The sequence below is a fragment of the Botrytis deweyae genome, assembly GCF_014898535.1.
Source record: "Botrytis deweyae strain B1 chromosome Unknown BDEW_047, whole genome shotgun sequence".
In the NCBI taxonomy this organism is placed as follows: Eukaryota; Fungi; Ascomycota; class Leotiomycetes; order Helotiales; family Sclerotiniaceae; genus Botrytis; species Botrytis deweyae.
In genome coordinates, this window is record NW_024066254.1 from 240,286 (window position 1) to 255,126 (window position 14,841).

General features: G+C 36.7%; 2 protein-coding genes across 2 annotated transcripts; both read right to left on the reverse strand.

The window, feature by feature from the left end:
• Positions 1-2,379: 2,379 nt before the first annotated feature.
• On the reverse strand, positions 2,380-3,751 carry EAE98_011396 (uncharacterized protein; the record flags this gene model as incomplete). Its single annotated transcript, XM_038959018.1, has 5 exons — positions 2,380-2,501; positions 2,556-3,037; positions 3,140-3,303; positions 3,354-3,516; positions 3,564-3,751. The coding sequence occupies 5 exons, from the start codon at positions 3,749-3,751 to the stop codon at positions 2,380-2,382; spliced, it is 1,119 nt and encodes a 372-aa protein (XP_038804697.1).
• A 7,750-nt stretch (positions 3,752-11,501) lies between these two features.
• Positions 11,502-12,493, reverse strand: EAE98_011397 (uncharacterized protein; the record flags this gene model as incomplete). The annotated part of the gene is made up of 3 exons (XM_038959019.1): positions 11,502-11,857; positions 11,910-11,957; positions 12,010-12,493. The coding sequence occupies 3 exons, from the start codon at positions 12,491-12,493 to the stop codon at positions 11,502-11,504; spliced, it is 888 nt and encodes a 295-aa protein (XP_038804698.1).
• Positions 12,494-14,841: the final 2,348 nt, after the last annotated feature.

The window sequence follows — 14,841 nt, forward strand, 5'->3', positions numbered from 1 at the left end:
TTTTTGACCCCACCGGATTCGCTCTTACCCGTCCAAAAAAAAAAGTTAGAAAGAAAAAATTGAAAGCACAGCACAAACTGTAAAAAACATTCATCCGTTCATTCATCCATCCTCCTTTCCTTACCTACCTACCTACCTACCTACCTACACAATCGTATCTCCCCTCCCCCTCCCCCTCCCCCTCCCCCTCCCCCTTCCCTCCACCCTCCCAAAAAAAATTGAACAAAAAAATCAAAAAAAAAAAAAATCAAAAAAGCAACTGATGAGAGTGGGATTCGAACCCACGCCTGTTTCCAGACCAGGAGATTGATTGTGTTAAGGTAACCTTAACCTGGCGCCTTAGACCAACTCGGCCATCTCACCGTGGTGTGTTGTATAGAATTTGTAGAAGAGGGGGGAGGATTGGGATTATATTTGGTGGATTGGGGTGGGGATAATAGTAAGTACGAGTATAAAGAAAAAAGAAAAAAGAAAAAAGAAAAAAAAGAGAAGTATCTATCTATATTAGCTTAATATAATATAATTTATATATACTATATACTATTAAGAGTATAAATATCAAGAATTTTTTAGGGGGGGAATATATATATATATATATATATATTATATAATATATTCTAATACTTTATCTATAACTATTTATATTATTTCTTATTCTTTTATTTTTCTTTTATAGGGTAATAAGAGTTAGAGGTTTAGAGGTTTAGAGATATTTAGATGAAGTAGAAGGATTTCTATAGGATTATTTGAATTAATTAAATTGAGTATATAATATATAATTTAGATTTATAGAATCTCATTATTTAAATATAAGAAATAGAGTTCCTCGTGAAATATAATTTATCTGAGTATAAGGACTGCCGAAGGCACGTCACTAGGTCCGCAGGACCTACTTCGGGCGTCGGCAGCCCGCGCACGATTACAAATTATAGAATTTTCATAGTTTACATCGTAGAGGAATTAATAAAAAGTCTTTGTACTACTATATTCTTTTAAAATATTAGCTGCGCGCTAAGAAGAACTAATACTTTAAGATTAATTTAGAACCAATTGGCTTGTTTTTCAATAGAGTCAAATATCTCAAAATAGAAGTTTTTAACAGAAATACTAGGCATTTGATGAATAATCTATTAAAGAAACGAATCAAATAACTCTGGTGGTTATTGTAACCCTAACCCACGAGCCTTAGTCCTTCCTAGTGCGCGGCTAATATTCCAAAAGAATACAGTATCTACATTATACCTAGTTGATTCATTACTAGTATCTCCAGGGCTACTCTAACACCATCTGTCTTCCCTCCTCCGGGTTTCCATCTACCTTCCCGAGCTTCCCCCTTTCGGGTTTCCATCTACCCTCCTCCTTCCAGATTCTTATTTACCTTCTTAAATAAGCTTAGCTTAGCTTATATTATACCTTCTGATTTTTTCATTTTAATAATAAACTACGAGATGTGGATAGGTGATTATTTGCAAGACGTTCCGAAATCTCAAAGTATATTTTATATTTTAATCTTATATTCAATCTATTTATCAATCTGAAAATCTTATTCTCAAAATTTTGTAACACTTCAAGATCACCAGGATTTATGTACAGACCAAACCGTACATAGAATCACCAAATCAGTCTTCGACCTTGATAATATAGAACCTGTCTCGCCTGTCAATCTAGGTTGTCTTCAAATTGCTTGCTTAGCTCCACCACTCTCGGGCTGCTGTAACGTCGTCCACAACGCGGCCACTAGTGGCTCACCCTTAACCTTACTTACATGCTTCCCGAGGTCTGCATAAATGTTCTCGTTGCTCTGATCTACCTCTATTTTTGGGCAAATAATCACACCCCTAACTCGGAGGGTTTCTGCCTCCCCATAATGCCTCTTCCGAAGTATGAGGAAAGGTCTTTTGTGAAAATCATTAAGTTAAGAGCGCTTTTGGGGGGAGGAGGGGAGGTAGATGTAAGCTCCACTTTTCACTTGAAAATTCTTGGCACTTATTTGATCGATTTTTTCTTAGTCAATAATTTCAAAAATCCCAAAAATCAAAGAAATCCGCCCTTTTGCACTTTGGAAGAGGCTGGTGTTGTGTGCCAGCACGACGCACCCTGTCTGATACTGCTTTATGCACGGATCCTGACCTTACCAACAAGTTCACGAGATTTGGAGAGAATAGCACGAAGCAGCATGCGAGAGCATAGGTTTCATTGGGTGGTGGCCCTGATTATATTGGAGTTACTAGAGCTACGTTTGAACACCCTCTACCGGAGGCTCTTCATAGATTTCAGATCCTAGTTGGACTCATGAGTCATTACCATTACTATCCTAAACATATCGCATGTGTTTGTTGTTCCTACAATTTCCCTTGCTCAGCAAGAAAAACGTCCTCCCTAAGCATAAATGTAACAGAATATTCCATCGATGGTGGAAGAAAGTTCTCCAATTGTCTTAGTTCCGCCATTGTATCCTAGGTCTAACGTCGTATCCAAAGTACCATTAGCCGACGGGGGTTCTACAACAGCAATTAGTCCCAATAATCAACCCACAAGTAGCGGGTTAGTCTTACGATTCTTGATAGTCATAGTATCAGACACCTCCTTCGTTCTGACAGTCTGGTTCTGCGCAGCCCAAAGCGTCCACACGCGATCCACCTGAGCATGATGAAAGACGAAACTGGGGTCTTGAGCAGACGCCCACAAATCATCCTGTAGGCCACCCGTAGCAGTATGGCCATTGCTGTGGAGACCCGTGCTAGCTCCCATGTAGTTACTGAAGCTCTGCAAATCTTCCGCCAACAAGTTGCTTGTGACATTCTGGTAGCTGAGATCTTGTTGCAGAATGTAGTCACGGAAGTTGCGTGTCAGGCAGCGAGGGTTGTATGCGAAGCCGTCTGAGATGGGTGCACCGTGTGGGCCGAGATGGGAGGAGAGATTGACAAAGGGTCCGTCTGTGATGCAGCCGCCGCCGGTTCCAGCTGGCCCAGAGACATTGACGATGACTGGGGTTGGGATAATTATAAAATCCGTGTAGCCTTCAACGTAAGCCCCGCTAGAAGAGGTCAAAGTTAGCAGTCAATAAAATTTTGCTTTTCATCGTGCTCAAGAGCTTTCAAGCATGAAATTGACGTCGCGTAGAGATTGGGGCACTTACTTGCCACCAATAGAAGTGTCGGAACCATCAAAGAGAGGATGCGCGGCAATGGTGTCTGTAGAGGACCAATCCCAGTAAGGTTGAGTTCCTTTGTAGCCACACTCGTCCCGAAGAGCAGTCTCGTACGCCCAGGTGTAGTATCTGTGCCATGCCAGGAAGATGGACTATATCAAAATTAATTTTTGAAACGGATTTTCAAAGCGGAGAGACCTACAGTCCAGTGAATGTAGGCTGTCTGGTTGACATGCACAGCTCCAAAGTCGTCGTGGCGGCTTCGCACACCTGGGACAACAGACAGTGGTGTAATTGGAGGCAGGTTCGTCAGGCACTGAACCGCTGCAATATACTCTTTCTTCTCTGTTGATGACAATGCCCCCCTTGAATTTGTGAGCACATTTCATTAGGAGTACTATAGGTGGCCTACCATTCACGGCGAACAAGTACGTTCTCGGAGGTACAGGTCTCAGAAGGGTTGCCAACTCGAGATTGGAGTATTTCTAGCAAGTTTGCATTGGCGTTCTCAACGAGAGCGTCCAGAGTGGCATTGGTTGAAGCTTGAACCGTGGCGAAGAGGCCGAGAGCAACGGAGGAAAGAATGGTAGAAGGACGCATTATGAATCGATCACAATTAAGGATGATACTTCGAACAACAAATACTGAACAAGTGTGCTACTCAAAGAGAGACGTGAGAAATGCGAATGAGATTGTGACACAACATTGGGAGGAGGCACCTCATTTATAGGATTTGGTGATGCATAAGAGGGACTCAAATCTGAAAATTCGATTGGAGTTGTTCATGGGTTGAAAATGTCGACATTAGAATACTCCATACGGAGGTACATGCCCTAATTTTTGTCTTACCGCCTTGAATTTACCATCAATCAAATCATTTTGCCTATACAAATTAATCCTTGACTTCGAAAGCGGCGAGACAAAAATTGGGGCATATACCTCCGTAATGTCAGCAAATTTTTTAGCGGTCTGAAGCATAACGAGATCCATTCTCAAGATAGCGCTACGGGGCGGCCCGCAGGGTATCTGTATATCATCCCTACGTGCTCGTAGATTTGACATGCCGGAGACCATCAAACTGCCGAAGAAAACCCTATCTTCTTTCAGACTAGGATCAGTATCTGGATTAATAATTATCAGATGCAAAATGATAGGATTATCAGGAGTTCAGCAATCCTATAAGATTTGATTAACTGCTATTGGCAAATCACGGATGTTCCTGATTAGCTTTAACCTTAAAGATCCTAGTTTTTAGCTGACTAATTTTTATGAATTAAGCTTCTCGGATGAGAAATAACCTTAAGCAACAGAAAATGAATTAAGTTTTTCGGATGAGAAATACTCGTACTGCCAGAAAGTATATATCTCCGATGCTAGATGCACATCGCTGGAGTTGTACACCCAATTTCATAACTAGCTTCCAAAACCTTAAATTTTAGTCCTTACATCATTTAACTTCAATACAACTTATAATTAATTTATTCTATAAATAACTTTATAATGCTATGTCCAATATAAATGGTATTTATATCAAATTGAAGCTATAAGTTAGTACTATAAGCTAATATAAAAATTAGTTTTTGCTATAGCTTTCTGGTTTTACTTAAATAATATTAGTAGAATTGAATATATATTAGAATATCAAAAAAAATTCATTATTTCAAATTATTATAAAATACTTATAATGATTTATAAAACGATTATTGTCACGGATCGGCACCCAATCGCAGCTGCGATCGCTCACGTGCGCACGCGCGCACGTGTACGATCACGTGTACATAGTTGATATATAGGTGCGCTCGACGAGCGCTTTGCTTCCGATTCTGTAGTTGTAGATTCTAAGGATAAATTGTACCCTGCTCTCGCAGTTCTTCTAAGGCAAAGCGTCACACTTTGAGAAAGGTTTTTTAGGCTTTTTAGGTGGTGGAATAACAGTATTTGGTTTAGAAGTAAATGTTTACTTTATATCTAAGACTTTTTTAGTTGATTTAGGGATTCTAGTAGATTTTTTGGGAAAAGAAGTAAATAGATCTTTTTGTTTGATAGGGTATTTAGATTTTTTAGTTTTTATAACCATTTTGTATTAATTATTTATTAAATTAGAATATTGATAATGGAGATATGAATAAAATAGTATAAATTAAAAAATTAGAATGTATATTTAAGAAGAAATCATGTGAGGACTGAAATTTAAGGTTTTGGAAGCTAGTTATGAAATTGAGTGTATACTTTCTGTCTGTACAAGTATACAACATTAAATGATTAGCTAATACGCTAACCCTAAATTCTTTGGATTCTTACGATTTGACGAGTTCTTTAAAAAAAAAGACCTTAGGATATCTGTATAATATCCCTATATACTCGTAGATTTAATAAGTCGAAAATAATAAAATTACTAAAGAAAATCCTATCTTTTTTCAGATTAAGATTAATATTATTACAATCACATACTAGAGTATATTATAGAGATTAAATAACTAGAATAAAGAAGTTAAAGAAGAAAGAGATCCTTAAGGAATCTCTTTATCTCTTATATACATCTAGTTCAAGCTAGTCTTGAACTAGGCTGTGATGAGTCATCACGTGTCACGTGATATTCGTTATAAATATCTGAAAATTATTATTAGATATAAGATAATAAGATTGTTGAGAGTTCGATATTCCTAACTATTATTCTAACGAATTTTTTTAATATATTTTCTAAGATATTATTTATAAATACTCGATATAGTCTATGTGTTTAATAAGACTATTAATAATTTTAAAAATAATATTATAAATAAAAATAAAAATTTAGAAAAAAAGTAATAATAAATAAATCAAATATATTTCTAAAACTTTTTTATTAAAAAAGAAGTAATAAAAGATTTTATGAATATTATTATATTTTATATCTTAAATAGAAAATAATTAAAAATGATTTTAACATAATTTATAATTAAAGATATTATTAAATTAAAAACTTAACATTTATTAAAAAAAAATATACATATATATAAAGTTTTTATTATAACACTAACTATATATTCTATAGTTGTCTTTATATCTTAAATATAGACTATTAGTATACTTTACTTTCTATAAATAGGACTTTATTTTTTTATAACTTTTCTATTTTTATAATACAATATAAATCTTCATCTATACCTTAACAATTTGTATTATCTTTTTAAAAGCTATTATAACTTCATTTTAATTACAAATCCACCGAAGCCACAACCTGATCACATCGATCATACTCATCGCCGCCTCGCTGTCTACCCTAGTTGCTGTTGTTCTGCATACCCTAATTGCCGTTATTCTGCGTACCCCAGTTGCCGTTGTTCTGGACCTCTGCAAAGTCCCAATCACACATCCTAAAGATAGTCGATCAAGCATTTGCACCTGGTCTATTCCCACAATTCCTGTTCTTGCATTATATGCTCAACTCTATCGAAACCGATGTCTCTCCGTTCACAGATTTGTTTAACGATCCAAACACTGCACATTTCGCAGCTGTCCAAGTTGTGTTTGAGTCGATCGAGTCGATCACAAACACACTCCAAACCCAAGCCGCCGATGCCCAGTCCAAGGTTACCGAATTACGTAGAAATCAAGGACGAGTCCTCGAAAGGGATGACGAAACACACGAAGAAATCCTCGATTGTTACAACGAGGACGGATTTCACTACCAAATCAAATGGAAACATCACCCAGCCCACTAGTACTTACGCCAAGCGCACCCCCGAATCGAGGCCGAGGCAGACCTAAAAAGCTCCGTCAGTTGATTACTACTCCCAAGAAGGTTCATTTTAATCCAATGGTAGAGATTAGAGTATTTTAGTGTTATGTTGTTCTCTCAAGAGCTAATTTGTATTGCGATCGCAGATCGATCGCCTCGAGCGGGGGATACTGTTACAACACTAACTACATATTTTGTAGTTGCCTTTGTACCTTAAACACAGACTACTAGCATACCCTACTTCCTATAAATAGGATCTCACTCTTCCATAGCTCTTCTACCCTTATAATATAATATAAGTCTTTGTCAGGGAGCGACCACCTGATAGGATTTATATAATAGATTTATTATTCTAAATATATTTGGAATACTCTATACTTTTATAGGTTAATAATAAAGTAAATTAATTCTAATATTATATTTTAAATATAAGGGTGTCTCATTCTAAATATCTTATTTAGTAAATCTAAGCAAAAATAATCATACTTTGAATTTAATTTCAATAATTGATTTAGCTACAGTTATTGTATTTCTAGTATTTTATATTTATAGATCTATATTTATAGAAAACTAACTCCTTTCTAATTGGTATATATCAAATAGATCTATATAAGACAAAGGTAAATATCAGGAAACGATTATCTAATAGGATTTATATAGTAGATCTATTTTTTCGAATATATTCGAAATATTCTATACTTTTATAAATTAGTAGTAAAGTGGATTAATTCTAATAGTCTTTACCTGTACCTTAAAAGTTTTATATAAATATAAAGAATAAACTATTTATAGTTATTAAATTTCTAAGTGTTTGATAATTTATTCAAAAAAAAATTAAAATTATAACAATTCTTAGAATCCTAATGTTTTGATTAGTTAATGAGACTGTTTAGCGAGGGCGCTTATAAATGACATCTTACTTGTAGAGGATATTAGTAGATACCTACCTAGGTAGTAACATTAATTAATAGAGGGGCAATGAGAGCAATGAGATGAGCTAATAATCGAGTTAATGTCGCCATTCAAAATTCAACGAAAAAATTTATTTGTTACTTGGGGCTTTAGGATATTAGATTATCGTATAGATTTGTGAATACAAACCTCCCTTGAAAATTGAAATATTCTACGGAGGTTGACGGCGTAAGTATTGTAAAACACACCAAAAAGCGACCGAGCTTTTCCCCATTTTTATCGTTTGGACCAATCATATCATCACGCTGGTTGAAAATTTATATGGTGAACTCCAAACGGTGAAAGTATTGTAAATTTATTCTACCCCTAGCAAAATCACTAAAATCTATCAAAATTTATATTTTTCTTTTCAGAAATACTATTCTAAGCTTATTTAGAACCTATAGGAAGCTTTAAAAGCTTTAAAAGCTTCAAAATTAAAAGAGTTGAAAATTTGAATAAAAGGGGTCAAAATTTCGAATTTTGGGGGGGATGGCTGAATATCTAGTAAAATTAGTAAAAGCAGCATTGGAATTTCGTAAAACAGCAACTTTTATTAAAAATAAGGCTTATACGACTTATCCCATCAACCTCCGTACGATACAGATGTATAGATTTTCGAATATTGAAAGTTTAAAGATCCTGTAGTACTTATTATTTCTTTCGGATCTGTCTTCGGCTTACATCATAAGAGTTGATAGAGATATCTCAGATGAAGTTGATTCTAAAGTTATCGATGATTTACGATATAATTCCGAGGTTTCTTCTTGCTTATTGGGTTTTCTATAGCGACGAAAGTTCGTTGCTGGAGTTATTTGTATATCTATATGGTTGGTATAAGAGGATTGTTTTGTTTCTCGGTGTCTGGTTTCTGATTAATTGATGTGGTGGTTGCGAGTTGAGTTTTTCCTTGTGGTTAGAGTGTCAGGTTCGTAGATGATATGGTATATAAGTGTGCTATAGAGCAAGTTGCAAGGTGGATGCAAGTTTATGTGATTAGAATCTTTGGACGAGTGTTTATGTTATTTTCTAATGGTGTATAGAATGATATTGGGCGGTATGTAGCTTTTACTTCTATCAGGTGTTTGAAATAGAATGCTATGCATAACAGAAAACTTGCAAGTCTGGAAATCATTGAAGTTAGTTAGTATGGTTGTCGGTAATAGTGTTGTCGTTAGTTTCGTCTGAGAACTATAACTGATAGAAGATGTAGACTTTTGGTAAACCAATGTGGTATTGATGGATGAGCTATGGAGAGTATATATTGGCTCATTACTCTGCAATCAAGTTGATTGGGTAGTTCCCAAAACAAAGCATCAAATTGAAGCGAATCCACGAATGCACACACGAAGTTGGATGAAGTGAAGTACACTTATTTGGAATACAAAGTCCTTTTCTCTCACCAATTCGACTACATAATTAAACAGCTGGATACTCACCTACTCACCCACTTCTTCATACAGATATCTCCATACAAATAGCAACATCAACACCCGATATCCACCCCCTAGACATTCAACCTCAAACTCGGCAAAAACTCCACCTTCACCGCTTATAAAATTCTTCGCCCTTCACTTTCCCCTTCACTCCATTCAACCTCTCAACTTATTCACTCCTACCTACCTGGAACTTCCCATCTTCCCCAGATCACGTTACATCCCTTCCAACCCAAATCTTTTGTTGCACATCTCACATTTTCTAATCTCACGATACTTCCTCAAAATCCCCCTTTCCACCAAATTGAAAAGCTTCATTTTCTTCTCTCTTTCTGCTTCAACTTAGGATTAGATGAGGAGATCAAGAAGCCGATATCTTTTTTTGGTTTTGACTCTTGAGAATACACTTTTTGGTATATCATTTTCGCATTCACTCTTATATATCTCATCCCATTTACTTCAGCACACTTCGCTTCACCCTCTTCCATTCTATCCAACCATATCGCTTCGACAACGACATGGAAGTTTTGTTGCACATCTCATATTTTCTGATCTCGCGATAGTTACAAATTTGAGGTCTTATTACAGTTTGAAAAGCTTCATTTTCTTCTTTTGCATTGCTTCAACTTAGGAATAGATGAGGAGATCAAGAAGTCAATATCTTTTTTGATCTTACAATAAAGATGTTATTCCTATATTCGCTCTCATCAATCTCATCTCAACCACTTCAATATACTTCACTTGAGGGTTTTATTATACATCTCACATTTCCTAATCTCACAATAGTTTACAAATTTAAAAGTCTTACTACAATTGAAAAGCCTCATTTTTCCCCTAATTCTATCTTCGAACCCTCAATAACAGAGAGATATTTACAAGATATATCCTTCTACCTGAAATCTTGATTTCTTACATTTTCTAACTATTCTATTTATTCATTTCAAATTTATATTAATTAATCCCTCATCTACTATATCCACTCATACACATCCCCATCACATCGTCACATCACATCACACCACACCACCTCCATCCTCCCAGCAGCTGGAGTCTTTTAAAAAATCTTTTATTACCTTCCCTATCTCACAATTACATATCTCACATCTCACAATTACAATTCCCAATCTCACAATACCTCCTCAAAATCTTATTATTTTTTATTAAATTGAAACCCCTTATTTTTTCTTCTTACTTCTATCTATTTTTAAAATCTAAAAATAAAGAAATAAATAAATATCTAAATATTCAAATATAAATTATACTATCCCCTTATTCAAAATCTTAATTTCTTCAATCTTAATATCTACCTATCTACCTACTTACTCTAAATATATCAACACTCTCGCTCTTAATTATAGATATTTACTTAATAATTTCCCTACTACATCACCTCCCCAATATTTTAACAGATTTATTATACATCTCACAATTCCTAATCTCACTATATCTCCCTATATACAACTTTCCACTAATTCGAAAAGCTTCATTTTCTTTCCTTGCCTTCCTTTCCCTTCCCTTCACTTCATCCTTAACCATATACAACATTCCTGAACCCAGGTACAAGCACAATCCCAGCCCCAATCCCAATCCCAATTTCAATCCCAAATACATTCCAACCCCATTCAGATCATCTCAAGTATAATCCTCAAATAATAGACACCTGCCCATCTACCCATCTACCTATCTATTACCACATCTACCTCCCTTGCACCACAAAGCTTCACAGAACATAAGATATTCATCATATCTTCATCCTGCAAGCCAAACAAGTAGAGTAATGTATGACTGCATCTCCCCTTCCACAACATCCACAAAATTCATCAATATTAGAAACCCCTTTCTCAATCTCCATATCTATATCCACCCCTATTCCCAACCCAATGTAAAAATCAAAAAGAAGAAAAAAACTTTTAGTACCTAATACAAGCAAATGAAAAAAACCACCAAATTGCGTAAAATGTCCCTGAAAAAATAGCTGAAGAAACCCCATTGATCCGAAGAAACAAAGAAGTATACGCGTAGGCAGCAACAAAAATATTGTAACCATTCCATGCGAACCGCGAAAATACTACCGGGTCCTCATCGTTACAAGTGTTATTCCATCTGCAAATGACCCCCCAACTTCATCACTGCGAGTATTCCTCAAAGGGATCTGCAAATATTCATGCGCATCTGGAACAATATATTGATAAACATTGAGCACTTCTCCATCACTTCCGAGTAAATCGATTGCCAAGATGAATCAATTCTTAGTAGGTTCCTCATTTTTCTTTCCCATGCGACTCCAACGAGATTCTGCAAGTGGTGCTACCGCAACAGGTTTCTTTTGCGCAACCGGTGCTACCACAACAGGTTTTGGTACTTGTACTTCAGCAGTAGGAGCTTTGAGAATAGGAGCCTCTCCTAATTTGCGCGTGGTGCTTGTATGTAATCTTTGTAAAATATCGTAGTTGTGGAAGACTACTGGTTGATGTTTGAAAGCATCACTTGGAAGAGGTCTGCGTGGTGTTCTGGCGCCGAGTTCCATTCCTAATTCGCTGGATGATGATGAAGAGGAGGATATTTTACTGTTTACAGGACTGGCTGTTTGGGATATAGCTTTGGTTACGTTAGTGTATTGTTAAAGTTAAATGAGGAGAGAAATAATTACCTCCGCTTTGAGCAACACTTGATGCAGGACTGGCTTTTTGGGACATAGCTTTGATTATGTTAGTATATTGTTAAAGTTGAATGAGGAGAGAAATAATTACCACCACTTTGAGCAACACTTGATACAGGACTTATACCGACAGCCGAATCGGGAGCATTTGGAACTTGAGTTTTGATTGGAGGAAGAGGAGTTGATCGATTAAGTTCTTCGAAAAACGATACATGTGCAATACGAGAATTCCACGTGGGATTATAGCCATCATAACTCGGGGCGCGGGTCGCAGCAGGTGTACGATGAGGAGTGGGATTTGCGGATGAAACGGTGGATAGAGTACTATGCGTACGACTAACCGTTCTCTGACTTCTGCGTCTATTGTGTTCGATGATTTTGGGTCGATCTTCATGTTTCCAAGTGGGAGGGGCGCCGAAGAGGGCATCGACTGAAGCATGTGATGGAACGTGTTTGTATGGAGCTTTGGCAGCTTCTTCTTCGGATTTCTTTTTATCCTCTTCTTCGGCGGTGACTTTGGCCTTGTTCTGTGCAATGGCCTTTTTGGTACGTCTAAGCCTTGAGAGAATCGACATTTTGGACGAAATTGATTATATGTTGTGCGGTATTATGAAGTGAAGAATCAACGTAAGATACAATGATTCAAGATGATTTGATGTTGAATACCTAGGTACTTTGAAGTATCAAATGTGATGAGATGAGATGAGATGAGATGAGATGAGATGAGATGAGATGAGATGAGAAGAAATCAGATGAAGAGATCAGATGAAGAGAAAGAAAGAAAAGAAGAAGAAGAAGTCGAACTCGACAAAATCACAAAAGCGAATACCTACTAGATAGTATTTCAAACTAAAAAGCCGGTTCGAGAAAGAGACTATATCAAGATATCTAGTATGTATCTAGTATGTACGCAAGAAATCGATCTACCTACTAGTACTAACCATCAAACTAACCATCAAACTAACCCCCCGCCGTTTTTTTCTCTCCACCTTCACTTCCACCTTCTTATTATCAACTATCGATACCTACTAGGTAATTCCACGCCAATTCCATCAATTCCACACCAATTCCACCTCGAGTAATATCTAGCACAGCACTAGATATATCTATCATCCACATCATCCACATCCATCCATCCACATCCATCCATCCCACCCCATCCACCCCATCCAAGTCCAGAATAACCAAGTTTTTCATCCTAGATACCTACCTACCTAGCATGAAGATCAGAATTTAATTCACATACCCACCTACCTACACTACCTAAAATATTCCTACAGCATATCTACCTATAAACCCAAGATATAGTAACCTTACATCATAAAATCAAAGCTTTAGGAATACTACCCGAACCATACCAGAAAAATGGATTTTGCTACTCGTATAATAAACATAATTACTATTGGATTAGCCATACCCCTTCGAGCTCTGGCGTCACACTTATCATACATTATATGCCGAGGAAGACTAGCTAGTACCTTCCTCTGTTGGGATTTCTAGGTTATCTTGGGATTATTTCGACGCGTCACCTGTATAAATTTTGGATTTTGGAGTTTGGATTTCTCGATTGTAATAAGGTTATAAATAGGGGGGTGGGATTTGATTATATGATTATATGAAGATTTAGATAGATAGATAGATAGATAGATATATTAAAATAAAATAAAATCACTCTCCATCAACCTTCCCATCTCCCATCTCCCATCTTCCATCTACATTCCCAAGCTAAAAAAACAAGTATACCTCCCTACCTCCCTACCTACCTACCTACCTACCTCCCTCCCTACCTCCCTCCCTACGTATTAAATTTCCCCTCACATATCCCTCCAAGACACCGGAGGGAATTCAATGGAGAATATAGGGAACTACCTAGTACCCAGCGAGAGCTTAGTTCCAAGAATGTATTGATATGATATGATAAACCTCATAGATCATAGATCATAGATCATTTGGCATGTACACTACCTACCTACTACCTAGGTAAAGAGAGGTAGGTAGTCTTCTCAACAACGTACTAACCGGTAATAAACAAGACAGACCAATTCGAATTCCACCATACAATAAAATCTAGATCACCTCTTCAATCTCGAATCTCAAATCTTGAATTGAACAGTCAACATTCATCATTCAACCGTCAAAATGCAAAATTCAAAATTCAAATCCACCGATTTACCATCTACCATCTACCATCTAGAGATTTTGATAGCTTGACGGGTGGATACCTACTTACTACCTACTACCTAGTGCTCTACTAAACAAATCTCCCCAACCATCCATCCACTCAGCATCCACAAAATTTTCCTGCTCCCCTCCTCTCCCCTCTCAACATGGGAATTCTCCGGCGCAAACGTGTGAAAATTTGTTGGATGGGATAGCACGCTCAAACCTTAAATTTCACGTATGATGTATGATGTATGATGTATCGTAGGACATTCACACATATAATCTTACCTAGTAGATAATAGAAGTAAGCTATGTGATCCTATTTTCTGATAATGATATGATATGATATGTGTGATATGTGTGATCTAGACTTACTGATCACCTCGTATCTTCCAGTCACGATTTGGTTCTTTGGATAAACATTTCGACTTACCTATCCGGATTTTTGGTGCAAGCAGCCAATTAACACTTCGATAGGATTATCTAGCTTATCATAAGCCTCCTGAGAGTATGATCTTGATTATCAATTTCATTTCCACTGTGTATCGATATCTGGAAGAGTATTCGGCGGATCACTCGCCGAACAGTCATTTTTAGACTTCCAATTTTATTCGAGTACTCGGTGTCTTTAGTGATCCTTGGTACCTCTAACACATGTCGGTACATACTAGGTAGACATGAAAAGAGCATTACCCAGTACCAAAGACCATATGGTTTTGGTAGTACTTACCACCAAAACCATGGAAATCATGTACGAATC